The sequence below is a fragment of the Perca flavescens genome, chromosome 21 (genome assembly GCF_004354835.1).
Source record: "Perca flavescens isolate YP-PL-M2 chromosome 21, PFLA_1.0, whole genome shotgun sequence".
Taxonomy (NCBI): Eukaryota; Metazoa; Chordata; class Actinopteri; order Perciformes; family Percidae; genus Perca; species Perca flavescens.
This window is the reverse complement of record NC_041351.1, coordinates 8,411,807-8,432,693: the sequence shown is the minus strand read 5'-3', so window position 1 is coordinate 8,432,693 and position 20,887 is coordinate 8,411,807. Positions and strand designations below refer to the sequence as shown.

General features: G+C 40.3%; 1 protein-coding gene across 4 annotated transcripts in view; it reads left to right on the top strand.

Moving 5' to 3' along the window:
- Positions 1–20,887, top strand: part of sdk2b (sidekick cell adhesion molecule 2b) — a 79,019-nt gene that overhangs the window by 22,859 nt on the left and 35,273 nt on the right. For all 4 annotated transcript variants that reach the window (XM_028567586.1, XM_028567587.1, XM_028567588.1 and 1 more), the window contains exons 4-16: positions 2,448–2,581; positions 4,758–4,869; positions 6,510–6,700; positions 8,050–8,133; positions 8,333–8,527; positions 10,823–10,939; positions 11,228–11,395; positions 12,925–13,027; positions 15,369–15,545; positions 16,627–16,763; positions 18,466–18,613; positions 19,616–19,756; positions 20,450–20,631. In XM_028567586.1, coding sequence (XP_028423387.1) covers positions 2,448–2,581; positions 4,758–4,869; positions 6,510–6,700; positions 8,050–8,133; positions 8,333–8,527; positions 10,823–10,939; positions 11,228–11,395; positions 12,925–13,027; positions 15,369–15,545; positions 16,627–16,763; positions 18,466–18,613; positions 19,616–19,756; positions 20,450–20,631 — 1,889 coding nt within the window. The remainder of the gene's footprint in view (positions 1–2,447; positions 2,582–4,757; positions 4,870–6,509; positions 6,701–8,049; positions 8,134–8,332; positions 8,528–10,822; positions 10,940–11,227; positions 11,396–12,924; positions 13,028–15,368; positions 15,546–16,626; positions 16,764–18,465; positions 18,614–19,615; positions 19,757–20,449; positions 20,632–20,887) is intronic.

Genomic DNA, 20,887 nt, shown 5'->3' with positions numbered 1-20,887 from the left:
AAAATAATAATTGTTGGCAGGATTTTATAAATCATATTTTAATGATTAACAGATGTGGCACAGTGAATCCTTAGGATGAACTGGATCTGTAGATGTCCTTAGTGCCTACCTTACCTATAGGCCAGTAAGCCTATCATCAATGTTTTTTTTCACAAATAGGCTGATTTATATGTGCTAAAAATATGTTGGAATTATGAACTTTCAAAAATTTAACAATATTTTGGAGGCCCCCTTGCACTAACTCTGAGGACCCCGTAGGGGCCCCGGGCCCCCTGTTGAAGATCTCTGCTGTATAATCATCTTCAAGAGTTTCTTAAGCGACAGGTAAAGAAGTTAAGCTCTGGATTGTGTCCCCGTTTTAGAAAAGGTCCTGGGAAGTCACCTGGGATTCATTCAGCGCTTTGGACACTTCCGTTTGGCCCATATCCCTGAAGGGATCCATAATTCATAGCTGTGCGTCAAGGATGTCACCACTCCAGCAAGCTAGCATTAAATATTTACCGCAGATCATAAGCTGCAGCCATTGAGGCCTGCCAGTTCCTTTAGGAAGACTGTTTTCAGTCTCAGCATGAACAGGGAATCCCAAATGAGCCCAGCGACTGGGGCTGCTTTGAGAAATGTCCGGAGATGGATCTCATAAGTCATCATACTGTAAATGGTAGCTATAGGTAGCTATATGCAGCATACACAGCATATCACTCTCTGTGCCGTGGCCAATGCTTTTTCAACATGCCTCTCTGGAGCTACAATGACAGTTTGAGAAGGTGTTGTATGATGTGCACACCTATATATATTTTCTGTGCTTGAGAGTATTTTTATCCCTGTTAGAATTTTTTTTTCCCAGTTTATCATCAGCTCACTTGCTCCCTTAATAAGGCACAGCAGGTATTCAGTTCCCTCACTGATGAGATGCAGTTTAGGATGGAGCAACAAGTGGATGGAGAAGTGGAGTCGGTTAGATTGGAGGAGGACAGAAAGAGGAGGTTGTCAGCTGTGAAACATGGAACCTGGCTGAAATGTACACATATGGTTATAGTTTTATAAGCTGCAAAAATTACAGTTCTTCTATAGAAAAAGCCATTACGTGCAGGGGATCAAATACTTCTTGTCTGTTATTGATTACTAACATAGCTGTTATTACCGATTTTGTGCCGCCAATATCTCTGGGAACTTAAACGTCAAAGAGAAAATCAAACTGAAATATCACAGAGTAGAGAAGGTGGGTAGGAGCCACAACCATTTGAATGATATTGATTTGTTTCTCCGATGGAAGTATTTCTCTAAAAGACCTTCCCTACTGGTCTGTGACTGAAACTCTCTTTTGTTTCCTGCTGTTATATATTTTTTTACTTTTGTGTAACCACAAATGTGCACATTTTTTGTGTTTATGAATGCATTTCGGCTGCTGTTTAGAGTTAGTTCGTTCCCAAATGTGGTTTGGTAGTTGTGTGTCTGTCAGGGTAGATAACCAGATATTGCTTCCTCACATGGCCACAGTCAGCGCCTGGTGGAATGGATGGAGTGAAGGAGCGAGGGGGAGTAGGATGGAACAGTAGATAGAGTGATAAGGCCCGAGGAAAAGATGTATGTGGCGGAAGGCGCCCAGTTGGAACAGGCTATCTACCGCCAGATTGTTGAACAGGCACCGATAATAAGAAAATATTGATTGTCAACATAGTCAGGGGGCTGTAACATCAGGCAGCAGAGAAGAGGGAGGAAGATTTCTCCCTCACTGGTTGCTACATTGAAAGCGAAAGTCCAAGAGAGGACTTGATAGAGACAACAAGACTCAAGGTCTTAGCCTCTATAAAACATCTGCTGAAAAAGGGATTAGTGTTTATTTATTCAGCCATCATTTCTGCAGCCTGCAAGTAAGACGCTATTGTTTCCTGCCAAAAGTGGTTGGCTGCCAAAAATGCAGGCCACAGGAAGCAGAGGGGTACAAATAGCCAATTAGAAGGCCTGTGTTATTACGTAGGGCTATCATATTTCAGAGCGGACCATAAGGAGAAGTATGAACAAGGGAGGTTGTCAATAATTCCGCCTTGCTCAGTCAGCACCAACACACTGTTTACACATTGTAAATCGATATACCTAATGCAGCTTGAACAGTGTAATTAAAATGTTCAAATGTTTAATGCCCTTTTCAGCTGTGGGATCAAGTGTAGACGCACAACCAGACTCCAAACATATTAAGCTCTAATTAGGCAGTCCAACGCTACCTTTGAAGGCTGAAAATATATTGTTTTGTTTTTTTCTAAGAAGCTTTCTCTGAACTTCTCGATTTTGAAAGATCACAGGAAAATTTTTTTTTTTTGCATTGTCAGTAGGGCTGGATTCCTAACACCTATCTTGACCTGTCCTCCCTATTATCTTCTATATTCAAAATGTCTTAAAATAATTTTATTTTTATTTTTAACACTTTACTTGTCTTGTTCCCTCCTTAGTGCTATCACCCTGGACAACACACTGGTTATACTGTCTACAGTGGCACCAGATGCCGGGCGCTACTACGTCCAAGCGGTAAATGACAAGAACGGAGAGAACAAGACCAGCCAGCCCATCACCTTGTCAGTAGAGAGTGAGTAACCACATACTGTATACACGCATACTGTATCAACCGATCATGCCAGGGCAGGTGACAAGTGTAGATGCACTGTAAGATTTTGCAATGTCAATTGTGAAATGCACATTCAGCTCAAGTACTATATTTAATGTTTAACGCTGCATCATATTTTATAAACTCACCATATGTTTGACTGTAAAAACTTTTAAAGTAACTTGTAAATGTAGTGGAATTAAAAGTACATTTTCCTCTGTAGCGAAGTAGTATTTAATGGAAATACTCAAGTAAAGTACAAGTACCTAAAATGTGTACAATACTTGTACTTAGTTACATTCCACCACTGCAAATAATAAATATATATGCTAATGTAACCTATAGGCCGCCGCCATAATGCATATTGAGTGCTTTTGCTGACAATACTTTTTACCGTGTGCATTTTAGTGAAATCTTGAATGCAGGAATTTTAGTTGAAATTAAGTATTTCTTTTTTACATTGTTGTATTGCTACTCTTACTCAAGTAAAGGAAGATACAGTGTATGTGTTGCCATATTTACACATTTTTGCAGATATACACACACAGGAAGAGAAAGCTACGGGGACAAGGACAGACTGTTCTACTGCCAAGTAGTTCTTAATATTCACAAGCATCCTTAGCTGCCACAACACAAAAAGCAAGATACACAAACCAAACCAATTTGGTTGGCTTCAGCTCAGCAGAGTGATTTATAAGAGGAAACCTAACAGACAGCATCTTATGACATGGTAGACTGGAGTTCAGTATGGAAGTGAATGAGGAGGGTGAGGGTAAGATATTACAGTTGACAACACAAGGGAGCAGAAATAGTCTGGGGTATATATGGAGAACAATCGCAGAGTTGATTATACGTACCTAAGTGCTAGAACACACACACTCTTTGATTCAGGTTGGATCGAGAGCCCAGCGGGAGGTCTCAACTTGGCAGGTCTCAGGGAATCATGCCACATATGCACACACAAACACACACCCACACATACGCACATTGATGTACAGGCTGCTGGGAGAGCCGTGTGTGTGTGTGTGTATGAGTGAGTACCTGCATTTTGCTGTATGTGCATGTGTATCTGTCGGTATCTGCTACAGCAGCTGTTCCTGCAGCGACACCTCTGACGATGCTTTTCCCATGAGCTGTCCTGGCTCCGACAGTACTTGCCTAAGACTGGGCGAGAGCGAAGGTCAAGGAGAACTCAAAGGAGACGAGTGTTGCTCATGTTACAGTTTCCATACTCAGGACCAAGTTTAAAAACTTAATTTTAACCTGAGCAAGACAAATGTTAAACTATAACATCTTTAAGTGCACATCTCACCCTGCTGTGGTTTAAGGTGTGTGTGTGTGTGTGTGTGTGTGTGTGTGTGTGTGTGTGTGTGTGTGTGTGTGTGTGTGTGTGTGTGTGTGTGTGTTTTGGGGGGGGAGGAGGGGAGGGGGGTTTACACATGGCCTGTGTACAGCATTTAATGACCCAAGATTGGTAAGATGGAGTCATGACAGCCCCTGTAGCTACATCTGACATGTGCAGCCACAAGCACACTCCCAGGGCATGATGGGATTGACAGATCAGTGTGAGTTTATCACAGACATGACACATCTCAAGCAGCACACGTGCACACTGTGCTCTCACTGCCATGGGCTGTCTGTCTCCATTGCTCACAACACACACACACACACACACACACACACACACACACACACACACACAATCAAACAGACATAAACTTTTTTGCACATGCAGAGTTTTATACACTTATGAAAAAGTGTGTAAATGTGCACTAATACACACAGCAGCCTATTCAACCATTCATCTTTGTGTTTGTCAGGCAGTGTTTTTCTATCCCTGTTTCTGGTTCTCCAGACATCTTATTATACACAGTCAGTGCACTGCCTCGTCCTATTCGGCACATCTCCCTGTCACAACTTGGATACACTGTGCATTGGTCAGTTTCAATATGTCACATCGATGAGCACCCACAGAGTGCACTGGGTGAAAAATAAATATATAGGACACCTCCTGTCCAGAGGACTCGCCACATTCTGTCTGTCTAAACATATCTAGTTCAATTTATCTATCAAGATCATTGCTCTCTGCTTAAACTCTCCGTGCATGTGTGTTTTTGTTGGTATGTGTGCGTGGCGACCTGTTTGTCTATTTGTCTAGATGTGGGAGGTCCAGCAGACCCTATTGCCCCCACCATCATCATCCCTCCCAGGAACACTAGCGTGGTTACAGGCACCTCGGAGGTCACAATGGAGTGTGTTGCCAACGCCAGGTAAACATCCTGTCCCTGCAGGGTCACAGATCAGTTTATCAATGGGTCAGTTCACTCAAATCATTGACGATAACTCAGAACAGGAGATTTCATAGGGACAGTTTTTTCAGTAAAATTGTAATTGCGATGACAATTTTCTATGGATTATCTAACAACAATGATTGTGGAAAGAGATTTTTCCAAAAATGTTTCGTATTGCTGTTAGCCCCATTGCTGTGCATTAGGTCAGAGACCAATTCCACAAAACCTGGCCAAATAAAACCCCAACTCTCCACAGGGCAACATTTATTTATTTATTTATTTGGAATTTGGGAGAAATTACTCTTTAATCCACTGTGCATACACCTGGTGCATATGTTTGGAATTTGTATTTGTCAGAATTTGGTAAATCATAATGCTGTTAATAGTTTGTAATTCATACATACACTGCACTGCACAAATACCCATCTTAAGTAATGTTTGTTCAAATTATGTTACATTTTTATTTTTTGCAAAATAAGTTAAACATTCTATATTTTTAATGATAACTGTACTTGATTCCAATTAGGCCTGCACGATAAATCGCTATAAAATCGTGATATCGATTCACCTTTGTTCACGATTAAATTTTTAAATGACTTTGATTGTTTTTTTTCATTTCAGCATTTGACATTCACATGTTTTAATTATGTAAATACATGTTCAAGGAGTTCAGATAGAGCCTGTATCAGGGCCATATTTAGTTCAATGTGTTATATGTCACTATTTTTGGTAGCCTACTGTACTTAAATAGCCAGCTTGTACTTTATTTTCTTTATTCATTGAAGGCTCTATGTTTACAGGCTTGTGGTGATGCACAATGTGCTATAGGTGCCAAAACAAAATCTATGTTTGCTACTGCCCTTTGTTTTGTTTTGTCATGGTTCACTTGTGCAATAAACATTACACTTTGTGAGAAAAAAATCGTGGCAGAGAATCGTGATATCAATTCTGAGCTAAAAAAACGTGATTCATATTTTTCCCCGATTCGTGCAGGCCTAATTCCAATACGTTTGTAGACACAAGTTTTCTTAGAATATGCAGTATCAAAGCAGACTACTCCAATAATTTCAATTCAATTTTATCTATAGTATCAAATCATAACAAGATTTATCCACAATCTATAATTTACAAAGACCCACAATTCCAGTAATTACCCCAACAGCAAGCATTTAGTGCAACAGTGGCGAGGAAAACCTTCCTTTTCGGCAGAAACCTCGGGTGGTGAGGAAAACCTTCCTTTTAGGGAGAAACCTCGGACAGACCCGGGCTCTTGGTAGGCGGTGTCCGACGGTGCCGGTTGGGGGTGTGATGAACAGTGGCAATTATAGTAACAATTAAGATAATGGAACTATGATTAGAAATAGTAGTTGTAGTAGTTCATGGCGTATTAGGGCACTGCAGGGCGTTACAGGGCGTAGCAGGGCACTGCAGGGCGTAGCAGGGCACTACAGGGCGTTAAAGGGAATTTTTTTTTGATTTCAATACCCAATGATGGATATGTGCCACATTGGGCCAGTGTGGCAGAACCAAAATTGATTTTTCATAAAACACAGAAATAAATTGTAAGTGAGATGTGAGTATGATTAAAAACACATCTGAAACTCTACTTTTCACTCTAGGCCTCTTATCAAGCTGAGTATCTCATGGCGTAAGAACGGTGTGTTGGTGACCAGCGGGTTGAGCGACTTTAACCGCAGGCTGACCATCCTCAGTCCCGTGGTGAGCGATGCCGGCTTCTACGAGTGTGAGGCCATTCTCCGCAGCAGCAGTGTGCCCTCAGTCAGTGCTGGGGCTTATCTGCATGTACTAGGTAAGAATTAAAAGATGACTTTTAGTATTGACGATAATTAAACACCATCATACAAACAGTGGCATTGTGAAAATGTATGAATATTTGGTAGTGATGATCAAGACTGAAAGTGGAAAATAATAATCCATAATTTTAAGGCAGCGTTTTTTTTTTTTTATCTTCTAAAGACATTAGATCGACTTTTTTAACAGGATGCAGGGCTAATTAAACACTGCATTGCAAGTACTATTTTTGACATTGGACCCTGAAGACAGACACACATAAGAGTGAAAGAACAGGGCCGCCCTGGTAGCTCACCTGGTTTGAGCATGCACTCCATGTACTAAGGCTCAGTCCTTAACGCAGCGGCCTGGGTTCATTTCTAACCCATGGCCCTTTGCTGCATGTCATCCCCCTCTTTTTCCTGAAAAAAAGAGTGAAAGAACAAACATTAAGGAAATGTGCTCCAAATCCACATTGAAATGACTTGATGGGAAAGCATTAGTATCTTTAGCGCTGCTAAGTCAAAATAGGCTCATCATTCCTTTCACCCCATGTTTTGTTTGTTTTTGGATATTTGCAGCACTTACAGTACGTCAATGTTTGTGCTCTGCTTTTTGTCCTTAAGGTTCACATAGATTTTAATATACATATTATATAAAAAAATATATATATATATATATATATATATATATTTTCCATCCAGTTACATACATCAGGCAAATATGTGGGAGGAAAATTAGCATTTAGGTTTGCAAGTTCAAATAAAAGAGCTGGTATAAAATTGATGAAAAAATATTACCAGTCTCACTATATGAAGCTGGCAAAGCTATAGCTGTAAAGTCATGAGGCAGTGAGGGGAAAGTCTTATTGATTTAAAAGGGAGAAAGCTAATGGCTGGCCTCAAGAAACGGTTTAATAGCATTGCTTGAGTCACTTTCATTCCACCCCACTGAAACACTTTGATGTTTTCAAGGTTGTAATGTGATTCAAAGGACAAGGTGTGGTGAACTTTTCCCTTGACACAGCTAACTGAGCCTTTCTTCCCCCCATGAGTTTGAAGGAACAGTGCAGTGTTAAACAGTTTTGAATTTAAAACTAATAGTTATAACAATTACTGATTTCGGTAATCAAAATACTGTATAATCACATTATTGTCAGCTGCTCCATGAGCAATGCATTTTAAAGCAAATATATTTATAGTTCAATATCTTTATTCTCTAGTGTTATCAATTAGCAATTTCAATTCTTTTTTTTAAGATCTCACACGGTATCACAAAGGCTGGGATGATTACAGCTGCAAGTTTGCAAACGTGCTTCTTATTTTATCAATGTGTCATCCTGTCTTTCCTTTCCTTTTTGTCCCTCAGAACCACCACAGTTTATCAAGGAACCAGAAAAACACATCACAGCTGAGATGGAGAAGGTGGTGGACATTCCCTGCCAGGCACGAGGTGATCAGCGTGTCTGAATATGTGTGCATTTTAGTACAAGAATGTCAGAGCATGATTAGTATTCCATGTCATAAAACGACTCAATTCAACAATTTACTGAAGAAAAATATGTATTTATGTGATTTTAAACAGAAGAATGCAATGGAAAAATGAAGCATGACTTGCTGTCTGTCAACCCACTCTCACTCACCCTCTGCAGGAGTGCCCCAGCCAGACATTGTGTGGTACAAGGATGCTTTGCCCATCAACCCAGTGAAGATGCCCAGGTACAGAGTGCTGGTGGGAGGCAGCCTTCAGGTCAACGGCCTCCTCCCCGATGACACCGGGATGTTCCAGTGCTTTGCCAGAAATTCAGCAGGAGAAGTTCAGACCAACACGTACCTGGCTGTTACCAGTGAGTGCTCAAGCAGCCCTTGTAATGGTTTTACACAGATAATTACTGCTATTAAAATACAATGTGTGGTGTAAAAACTCAGAATGAGTCTTATTTTATAGAATACTGTTAAATCATCACACAGCTCTCTCAATCCCCTTGTCAAATTCAGAAAAGACCAGGCGTAATTGCTTACAAAAATGGGATCAATTCTAACCTGTAGGGAGAATAGTAGGAGCAATTTAGGGCTTTAAATGGAATTCTGTAGACTCCTGCAATTTCTTTTTCAATAATAACTGCAAATTAGAAGATTAAACAATATCATTTTTCATCAGAATTCAGAAAAATCTGAATTAGTTTTTTGTGGTCATTATTATATGTATTATAATATTTCAGACATGCTAGCAGCTGGTTGGTTCACCCCTGTGTTCTAGACTGAAATATCTTACACACTATCAAATGGATTGCCGTGGAATTTCATTCATGGCAATCCCAGACGTTATAGCCTACAGTACCTACAACACCAAAGACCTACAAAACTAAGGACATTCCCATCAGCCTCAATGCTGACATCAGCATGTTAGCATTATCGTTATGCGCATGTTAGCACGATGTTGTTAGCATTTAGCTCCTTGTATGGGACAGCCTCACAGAGCCGTTAGCGTGGCTTTAGGCTCTTGTTATTTAAAAAAAATGCTGTCCATCAGCATCAGTTAGAAATGAATACTAATCAATTGTTGTTGTTGTTGTATTTTAGCAATTTCACAACTGTCAATCACCTGTGCTAAACTACACACAACAGCAATTAAGTGGAGGCAGGCGATCAAAAACACAGCAGTAAGAAAAACAAATCTACAAACACCTGAAACTGCTTATGTACCGTATGTTAGCAAAATAACTATTCCTACTCATCTTACAAGGACCTGACATACTACTACTAAACTACTGTGATCAATGCAAGAAACACTCAACTGGGGACTAAAAACTGATTGCTCTTTTTTTGCTGAAAACATAGAAAGATTACCATGAGCTTTACCTAGAAGACAGGGACATAGAAAAAGTGAATTTAACTGTAATAACGACATGTCCTCTTGTTTCTAATACAGTTAGTTTCCTAGGAAATATATATATTTTTGGTCTGATAGGAATGTAATAGCAACACAGTAGTGTTATAATAATGTAATTGGGGTGTTGTAGTCAGGTGAATATTGCAAATGACGGGAGTCCAATCAATCAAGATATCAAGCATCACTAATTGTCTGAACATGTCTTAGAGAAAATGTCTTATTGTGCGGAAATAAACTTCTATCACATGTATTATTTAGTTTTTCAGAAATATGTGAATGTATGTATGTATTTATGTTGCATTCTCTCCGTAGTTAAAACTGTGTTTTAAATCTCTGGACTTTTCTTATATAAACTGACAATAAGCCCTACAATGTTAAGTTTACATTGGTACAAAAAAAAACTCAAACTTAACAGCATGTGCGCTTATCACCTATTTGTCTGTTAATCTGTAGATAGATAGAATTTGAAAATCACTGCTAATTTTACTCTCACTGTGCATCTGTTTGGCAGGTTTCTGACATCTAATTTTCTTCACTTTGACTTCAGTCCACGTTGCACCTTATCAGAATTCATGACATTCTCTCTCGCTAACTCACCCCTTCCATCCCTATCTCTCTCTCTCTCCTTCTCTCACTGACACTGTCTCCTCTTCTTCTCTCTCTTCTTCCTCCAGATCTCATCTTACGTATCAGCTCCCTTTTCCTTAACGCATTCATGTCCCCATTTCTCCTTCTGTCCAACTCCCTGTGTCCTGAGATCAACACTGCTTCATGACAAACTCCCTACTGCCTCTTTGCTCTTTGAAACAGTACAGTTTTCTGTCATCCTATAAAAGCTTTGATTCATTGCATATCACAAAAAGGGATTTTAGTTATCTACATATTGCCTTCTCTTTCTGTGAGTCTCCCTCCGTAATTTTCCTTCCTCCTTTCTATATCCGCTATCTCTGTGGGTGCAAAAAATAGACAGATAGCAGACAGTTGTGGCACCAAGGTGAATGTTGTGTCAATCCGTAAAGAGTTAGTGGCATAAAGCGTCGACTTAACACTGAGATGCAGAAGGCTAGTGCTTGCTTAAGAAAAACGTTTGAAGAGAGGTTTTGCCATAGACATTTATTCTCTCACCTCTATAACCCTCTTACCTTTTCTCTCCACTGTACTGAGCTCTCTCTTTATTCTGTGTGTGTGTGTGTGTGTGTGTGTGTGTGTGTGTGTGTGTGTGTGTGTGTGTTTGTTTGTCTCCCCTCAGGCATTGCCCCGAATATCACGGCCGGACCCTCAGACAGCACTGTGATCGACGGCATGTCAGTCATCCTGCACTGCGAGACCTCTGGAGCTCCGAGACCGGCTATCACTTGGCAGAAAGGTCTCTGTCACACACATGCACGCTGACACACCTAGGGATGTTGATGTCTGTTATCTTATTACACATGGTACCGTAGTTTGCCATGGCTCAACAAATAAAGTCTCATTGGATTCCATGTTTGGATCCCAATAGGAGATCAGGGAAACACCGTCCTTTTCTTTTTTTCACGATCCCCTGTTCCTGAATGCCTCCTTGTTTCTCTCTTCTTCTATTCTGTCTACCATTTCTCTATTTACGTATGTCCTCTCTCATCTGTTTCTTTCCCTTGGACCTCTTCCCACGCTTAAGGTGAGCGTGTGTTGGCCAGCGGTTCGGTCCAGCTGCCCAGGTTCACCCTGCTCGAGTCTGGTAGCCTGCTCATCTCCCCCTCACACATCTCAGATGCCGGGACCTACACTTGCATGGCAAGCAACTCCAGGGGCATCGACGAGGCATCTGCTGACCTTGGGGTCTGGGGTGAGTGTGCAGGGTTAGATGGATGAGGCCTTTCACATTAGGGCTGTCCCAAACGATTATTTTTGAAACGATTAATCTGGCGATTATTTTTTAACGATAAATTCTTAATAATATATATAATAATCCAACAATTAATTTTTCAATTAGTGATTCTTTTCCCATTGCTCAATTATTAACAATTTACACAGAACAAATTTGAATAAGGTTCAAATCTCAATTTATTAAAATTAAAACACTGCACTGTTCAAGTAAAATGAATGTGTAGTGCAACCTGAAGCCAGATGTAGGCTATCAATCCAACCAAAAAATAAAGTCACTTTCAGCAGGAATACAAAAATAAAAACTTAAAGTAAACACAGCAAGTGCAAAAAGACTAGCCTAGGAGACTAGTAGGTAAAATAATGAATAAGCTCTTGTTTAACATCCAAGCTCTCCCTTTAATTTAACTTTAATTATTAGTATCTAAAAGCTGGTTAAGCACTGTAGGGAGGAGAAGTTGGACAGTTTTTTTTTGCCTCGTTCCAGTGATTGGCACATCTGGGTGATGGCATCGGATATGCGTTAGCATGTTAGATGTATTTCCACTCACATACCCAACAACTGCTGAACAACGCCGACACACGTCTTATCCCCCACTCTCTTGCCTGTAGCCTACTACTGGAACTGACCCGAAGACCGAAGTTTTCGAGGCGGGGACGGCACCAGGTGGGAGGGCATGTTTCCCAAACTTGCGATCTTAAAGAGGCCGGCGGGTCCTCGAACTCTTGTGGATCGCCACCACTCGCCATACTCGTCCTTTCGTGCTGCTATCTCTGACTCACTCACTGGACCATCGACCTGACAAAAAAACTGCATGTAGGCGGAGGAGCTCGGCTAGCTTCAGAGCTAAGGAGGGGCTACAGATTAGGTGTCCCTAGAACCATAGCCTAAAACCCGCGTATCTAACATTAGTTCCGCATTACATTAATTAATTTGCATGCAAGTTTTATTTATTTATTTTATTTATTGACGCTGCGACGCAAATTATTTGAGTCGCCGCATTTACGTAAACGATGACGTCGACTACGTCAATGAATCGTCCCAGCCCTATTTCACATCCTATTAAAAAATACACATGCCTGATCGTGTGTGTTGTTAATGCCCAAGATATCCTTCACAAGCATGAACACATATGAACATCCATATGTGGCAAAAACAGGAAACTAAGAGTGGTGGAGTTTTATTGAAAGGCATGTTAAATGAAGTCATGCCAAATAATAATAAAGCTCAATTCAATTCCTTCAGATACAAAAGCACTCTTGTGTGCAGGCTTGGAGTCACCATCGAGGTGTTTTTCTACAAGAAACCATCAAGAAACAAAATACGAAACAGCAGCACGTCATTTCAACTGAAATGAGTTTTCTGAAATTTGTTTGTCATGATTTTCTTTTTCTGGTATTCTTTTCAGGAAGGGTATTTTTGTTGCCTGTTTTTTCTTCCGTTATACTTTCCTCATCTCCCTCCCTCTGTCTTCTTCTTTGTCTCCACAGCTCGCACTCGGATTACCTCCACCCCACAGGACCAGAGTGTTATCAAAGGAACAAAAGCCATTATGACCTGTGGAGTCACACATGACCCCAGTGTGACTGTCAGGTAAGGCTACATTCACAAACATAGAAGTATTAATTAATAGTTTATTTGTAAAACATTATATGTAGCACTTTTTTAGAAGAGGTGTCATAAAGTGCTTCACAATGAAAGACAAAAGCAATAAAGTAAAAATACAGGCACAATGAAATAGTCAAAAATTAAATAAAGTTAAAATTGGTAGGTCTTGAGCTGCTAACGCTGGCGTTATCCTATATTTTACTTTTTGGACTAAACCATTCCAGGGCACAGTAGTTGTTTTAGCAAATGTTAATCAAGCAAGAGTAAATAGTGCATTTGTTGGGGACTATTTTCAGCCATGTATTACCGCAAATTTGGTGCACTCGTCAGCATTTAGTGCAAGCAGCAGGATGATGTATATGGGATTGATTTCACCCCCCAGTGTTTCTCATTGATGTGTTTTTAATCGTTTTTGGACCACAATGAAGCTCTGTGGCGCAGAGGAATACGCTATCTCCGTCTTTGGCTACCCAGGCAAAACTTGTTAGTAGGATACATTCTTTGTTGGTTTTGATCTTTTCATGGGATTATTTGACAATACAAACATCATAAAATGTTGCCAGCCTGATACTATATCAGGAGACCACAATTTCCATAGATCAAAAGTCCAAAAAGAATGAATTTCAAAGTGAAGGGACCTCAAAGCCATAGTATCCTTTGGTTCAACCAACAAGCCTGTGGGTGACAATTTTAAATTGGATTCTGAATTTGATAGGGAGTCACATTTGATAGATGTCACATGAAAACTTTTAAAGGACCTGTTCTAAAGCCATGTAGCTGCATTGTGGACCACTTGCAAGAGATTTAGGGATGTCTTGCTAAGGCCGCTGAAAAGGGAGTTACAGTAGTCTAGATGGAAAAGTCCATAGAGGCAAAATCCATTTGCCGTTCTTTTCACGTTTCTATGTATTTATCTCCATCAAAGTGAACACCTAATTAAGCACAGTTGTTGAGCCATTTCGGCCTACAGACCTGTTGATGGAGATGCTTCATCGTTAGTTATAACTTGCTGTATTGTTTTCGAAACCTTTGGTTGTTAATTAGCCATTTACTACCCTGAGCACAAGGTACATATTATATTGTAACCTAGACATGCAGTTTATACAAAAGCAAACACCTACACGTGGACTAATGGTGTGCATGAATGCCATTCAAAGATTTTAGTTCTCACATACCTCCAGCTTGCAATTGCATTCCAAACCAGTGCAACACACAACCCTCACAACAGACATTTAACTAAACTCCAAGCTTGTAGCTGACATCAGTAGCAATCAATAAACCATTCTGTCCCTTTCTACTCAGAAAAAAGCCTGCATCTGACGCGTCGTTTGAGCTGTGCAGTTTTGATGAGTGAATTCGGCTTTTGAATGCAGCCATCAGAGACTATGATATGCGTGCAGGGCAGCTCTGCTGGCGAGTTTGAAGAGGCAGAGAGGAGAAAGATGAAATGCCTCACTAATAACATATTCTTCTTGGATTGTGGAAAAATCAAAGACAAGCAAAACTTCAGTTTACTTATTACATCACTGTCACAAAGAGTTAACCTACCATCTAAAGCTGACGTGAATGTGTACATCCTAGTTCACATGCCAGCATGTGGGAACTAAACAATGCAAGCCAGGTTCTGGAAATCTGGTAAAAACCATCCTTTGGATTTGTCCATGTATTCAATTGGGCACTAAAGAAATGTTAATTTAAGAATGTGCTTTAACATACTAAGCTAATCAGTCAATAAGCTAAATTTGCCTTCAGTTATTCATGCAGTTTGGCCTCATTTTGTGCCACCTACAAATAATACTTGTTTGTTCAGTTCCACTCGTTGACTCTGGATGCAATCAAGCTACTTCTAAAATTAATTTCACATTCAGTTGGAACACACCTCTTGTTTATTTCTGTTTATTATGATAACATTTTAGATTTGGGAATTGCAGATTCTGGCTAGAACAATGGCACAAGGATGTAGCACAAGGGTTTCCTAGGGGACTACTTTCTGCATGCTATTTGAGATGTTTTCTGTTTAATTAAAGCTTAAAAATTGTGCTGTAGGAGGCTTACCCTCATTGCCCTTTTTCACGTTGTTTTTGCTTAAGTACGCATTTCCCAAATCTCGAAAACGGAGGTGTTCAGTAAAACTGTATTTTTATTAAAGGGAAAAAATAACACCCACAATTTTCCTTTCAAAGGGACTATTTAGTGCAACTGAATATTGTCAGTTTGTGTAAACTTATCCACTGATACTGTTGAAAGAATGAAAATGCAGCAGATGGGGATGACGTTAATGACAAAACCAACAACCGGCCCACTGACTGGTGATTTTGCCTTCCAGGCATGTCTGGGAAAAAGATGGCTCGGTGATCAATGTCCAGTCCATCCCCCGCATGCGACTGGAGGCAGACGGCACCCTGCACATCTCTCAAACCTGGTCAGGTGACATAGGCACATACACGTGCAGAGTGACCTCTGTTGGCGGCAACGACTCCCGCAGCGCACACCTCCGTGTCAGGTAACTACCATCGCAATTCATCACTTGCCTGGCTTTCTATTTACTTCTTTTCTTTTTTTCTCTCACTTTCTTGTTTCGTCGGTATTCTCCAGTGCAAAGACACAGGAAGGAACATGTTCTTTGAAGCAGGACAATGCAGACACAGACACACGCATACATGTGCACACCCTCACATTATGCTCCCCCAGAAATCTTTCATAGGGGTAGCCAGATGGGGCCACACATTGGCGGCGCCACTGACTCACACACATGCAAGTGCCAGACGCGCACGCTTTCCGCTACCAACCTTTTACTGCCATTCTGGCTGCTCTTATTGACACCTCTGACTCATTTCCACTTCCTCCTCACCTCTCCTGTCCTCATTCTCACCCGACATACTTTCAGCCCCAGGGGACCATTGTGAAACTGCACACTCGCACAAACACTTCTGTATTGTTTTTGTCATCTCACATCTTCTCTTTCTCCAAATCTCTTCCTGCTGTTGTTGTACTTTGACACAGTGCACAATGCGTCACTGCAGCAAGGGTAAATTGAATATGAATGAGACATCTAACTTTCTGTTTGCCAAACTGATGGACTGACTGACTGACTGACTGACTGATTGTTTGTGTCTTTCTTTGTCCCCATATCAGCCATCTCGTTGGCTGGCTGCCTTTTGACTGAGTTACTGCCTGTATTCCTTCATTGCTATAAGGTTTATCTATTAATCTGTCTGCGCTTATCTGAATTTATGGCTGAATGAATTAATGATCCCCAGCTTTGGCCTCATTTATTTCTGTCTTTGTCTGTGCATTTTCTTCCTATCTGTCATCTTATGCCTTTCAATCCGGTGGTATCTATCTTCTTTTGTTTGCCTGTGTGTCCATCTTGACAAGGAACCGTCTTTGCTGTCTTGTCTTGCCACATTTCATCACCTGTCTAACTGATATCTTTGTAGTAAAACATTCAGCTTTACTTCAGATTTGTACAAGAGACGTTCAGAGAAGACAGAAATGCTCTGTAACTCTCTGTCCCTGCGGAGGATTTGCTGTGACAGGAGAGATTCTTTTATTTATCGAAGTTGTCCTGATGTTCCCTCCAGGCAGCTGCCCCATGCCCCAGAGAACCCTACGGCCGTGCTAAGCACATCTGAAAAAAGAGCCATCGACCTGGCCTGGGCCAAGCCTTTTGATGGCAACAGTCCCCTCATACGCTACATCCTGGAGGTTTCTGAGAACAGTAAGTCACAAAATATCTAGTCTTTTCTAGTCATACATCAAATTGTATCCATCTCTACCTTCTGTGCTTTGTATCATTTGGGTCAGTTTACACAAGTTTAAAAACTATAAATTGTAGTATATGACGAGTTAGGTCTGGGGGAGAGAGAACTCAGCTCTTGTGATCAATATTGCAGCAACGAGTGAAAAAGAAGTTAAATGTTGCTTGTTTAGATTTTTTATTTGTCTTGTAGCCAGGCTTCGATGATGTCAATGTGTTCACAAGGAGCTTAACTGCAAAGCAAATACATAAAAGAACTTGAAAAAGAAGTTAAAAGCATAATCAATAAGACTGATTAAGAATGTCCATCATTGCCTTTAATCTCAAGTTGGACGTGTAAGCTACTCTACATTCTGTCACTTTCCAGCTCTGCATGTAACAAGTACAGTATGTAGAGCTGGGCAATATGGAGAAAATCTAATATATTTTTGAACAAAATACATTGATGTCGTTATTGCGGCGATATTGCAGAGTTAACTATTGGTGCTTTTACAAAGTGGGTAAAGGCGAATAATAAAACAGCCAGTAAGTCTGCTAAGTTCAGAAAATGACATCACTTCACTGTGAAGAAGCCTCTAAAACCAGGAAAAAACAACACTTGTGTCATGTCACGATATTACACTGGGTACAAAAATATCTGATGTAGCTTGGCAACGGGCAATAAAATTGGTGCATTCATCTTCGGTATGCATTAGACACGGGCTTTTGCAATTTAAGATACTTCACAGGCTCCATCTTTCTAGGAGCAAGCTGGCTAAAATGTATCCAGGGTCAGACACAACATGCCCCAGATGTAGTCTGGAACCAGCAGACCTGAGCCACATGTTCTAGGAATGCCCCAGATTAACAAAATTCTGGGCAGACATCTTCGGAACGTTTTCATTTATACGTAACAAAGATATTGATCCCAATCCTCTGACTTCCATCTTTGGGGTATTGCCAGAAGAAATGCAGCTAACAGCCAATCAGACAGAGCTCATAGCTTTCTCCACATTATTGGCTAGACGCCTGATTCTTCTCAGTTGGAAAAAGGCATTTATCTTATTTGAATCTTCATTGGCCAGTATAATATAATCAGTACTATTATTATGTTTATTATTCCTCACCCCCCTTTTTTTTTTTTTTTTTTTTTGCTGTAGGGATGTGTATGTTGATGTGTGTATAAATATGTAGATCTAGAATTAATGTTGTATGTGGTTCTGTGTAATTGCGATTGTTGCAAAAAGGGAAAAATCAATAATAATATTTGTTTAATGTCACGATATTACGATATCCAAAATTTAAGACAATATCTAGCCTCATATATCGATGTCAATATAATATCGATATATTTCCCAACTCTACAAGTATGTCCAACTTAAATGGATAAACTGAAAACTGTGTTGGGCTTAAATCTGCAGCAGGTTGTGCCTTTGCTTCCTTTTTTCAGCATGACTTGTTTCATTTGATGAATTAGAATTTTAAATTGTGACCTGCCGTGACAAAATGATTGCAGGCATGAAGAGAAAATCCCTTCTGAATAGTAGTGAAATTGCTAGAAATGTTTGACTCCTTCCTTACAAATTTTTACATTTTATGGGATGTTAAGGTGAATGGTTAGCATAATGAACAAGAAATGTGTACGTGTGGAACAAGGTGTTAAACTAGATTTTCTTTGTTCTAGACGCTCCCTGGGCTATCCTGCTGGCCAGTATTGAGCCGGAGTCCACAGCAGTGACGGTCAATGGCTTGATCCCTGCGCGCTCCTATCAGTTCCGCCTCTGTGCCGTTAATGATGTGGGGAAGGGGCAGTTCAGCAAGGAGACGGAGCGGTGAGCTAAAGACAGATCCTATAACTATTCCTACCACTCCACATCAACAATGTAACAATTTGTTTGTCCCTTTTATCCGTTTTTTTACAAAATAGAGAAATAAAAAATGCCAGTATACAGAGTTTCACAATACAGTAGGGGGGCCTTCAAGCTATACTTTTCCATACAAATTTTCAAGGATATTTTAATTATATAAATATATATTTTTTTTTATCTACCAAAACATTCCTCTATGGTACTGTCATGTAATTGGCAATAACAATGATACATCTTAGAAATGTCAAAAAACAAGAACCTGCTGAATTTTCTTGTTGTTAGTATATAGTACATTGTGCTCAATAAATCAGTTTCCTAGACAACCAGTTTGACTTCAGTCAAGAGTCAGTGAAGAAGGATATACGTGTAAGCCTACCAAAGCGGATACACACACAAACATGCACAAACACCTGTAAACACACATTCACACACATTGTGAAAGCCGCAGGAGGGATTAAGGTTTGAAGCGACATTAGGTTTGGCCTCTCTGCAGCCTCAAGCACTCATTTCTCCCTCTATCCCTCCCTCCCTCCCTCCCTTCCTTGCTCCCTCCACTAGTCTGTCACACTCTCTCATGCTGCCAGCTCCCTAGCCAGAAGAGAGCCACGGGGGGCTCCGTCTGTGTGTTGCAGGGGGGCTGGCACTGTACGCTCTGTGACGCCATTTGGTACTTAGTCACCGCCACTGATCTCACTCCCATCTCTCATATGCATCTTCTCCCTAGACATTTGTGGTGTTTTGTCAGGGTAAATATTTAGGTGGCTGAATTAAACTGATATTTATCTTTAAATAGACATGCTTACTGTCTGTTACATTACTACAAAGCTTTATGCTTTTAGTTGTAAATAAACTAAAGCTGTGTTCAAGATGATTTCCAGAAAGAAAATGTCCTTTAATAATATTTCTCAATGCCCTCTCCATATCTCTGCATGTATGCTTTTTTGTTTGCATGTGTGTGTCCTGCAGTGTCTCTCTCCCAGAGGAGCCCCCCAGTGCTCCTCCTCAAAACGTCATTGCTAGCGGCCGGACCAACCAGTCCATCATGATCCAGTGGCAGCCTCCGTTGGAAAGCCACCAGAACGGCATACTAAGGGGCTACACCATCCGGTAAGTTCTCATCTGCTTATCATGGCCATGTTATTTTTAGTTGATTTCATTTTTAATTTGTGACCTTGAGAATTTAGGATTTGCGCTTTTAGTATGAACAAATATGAAGAAATACTCATCCTATGTACACCATCACATACTGAAATCCCCACCAAAATGTTCTTCATCCATTTAATATTTTTTTTAACTAATTTCCATTCCATTATCTTATTATGGTTAGAGCTGGAATAAAGTCACATACAGTATGTTTCACTCAAGAGCAGTGTCAGTTTACACCACTGCATTTAAAAAAAAATTTGGTTTGAGAGAAAACTAAAACTTTATGACTTAAAAAAAAAACTTTACCGACTCTAATAGGCAGAGTCAGCAATATGCCAAACTCACTGTAACTCCTGTAAACATGTAATTAGTTTGGTTTTCTCTCCGGCTTTTTATTTATTACATCCAAATGAAACAGCAGGTGTTTTTCAGACAACAGTCAGAGCTGTCAGTGGTTTTTTTAATTGCTTGTTTGCTGGTGCTTTGTCTCCCCCTAGCAGGGAGTCTAGTGTACTGGCTCAAGCAACAAAGTACCGTAATGAACTCTCTTTGTCATATATGTCACATGTCATATTCAGGGTGCAAACATAGGTTTCTCATGGTTTTAAGTAGTGGCCAAGTCCAGTATTTAACGTTCATGAATGTGTATGCCAGGTACCGTCTGACTGGGCTGCCTGTGGACTACCAGATGAAGAACATTTCCAGTCCTGATGTGACTAACATGCTGCTGGAGGACCTCATCATCTGGACTAACTATGAGATAGAGGTTGCTGCCTACAATGGAGCTGGTTTGGGCACTTTTAGCCATAAAGTCACTGAGTGGACTCTGCAGGGAGGTGAGCACTCAAATCATCAATGTTATTGATCCAAGACCAAAGCTGATATGCTGACAATTTTCTTTAATTATTGAATTTAATTTTTGAATGTGTCATTTTCAATGACCCATGATGCATTCCTTTGTCTTCATTTTAAGCAAGCTTCTCTTTTAAGCATGATGATTATTCGTGATGAATAAGACCGGGATGCAACATACTGCAAGTGCAGTGTTGTTATAATGCATAATTCCTCTTCTAGTTAGCATCAAATTTTATT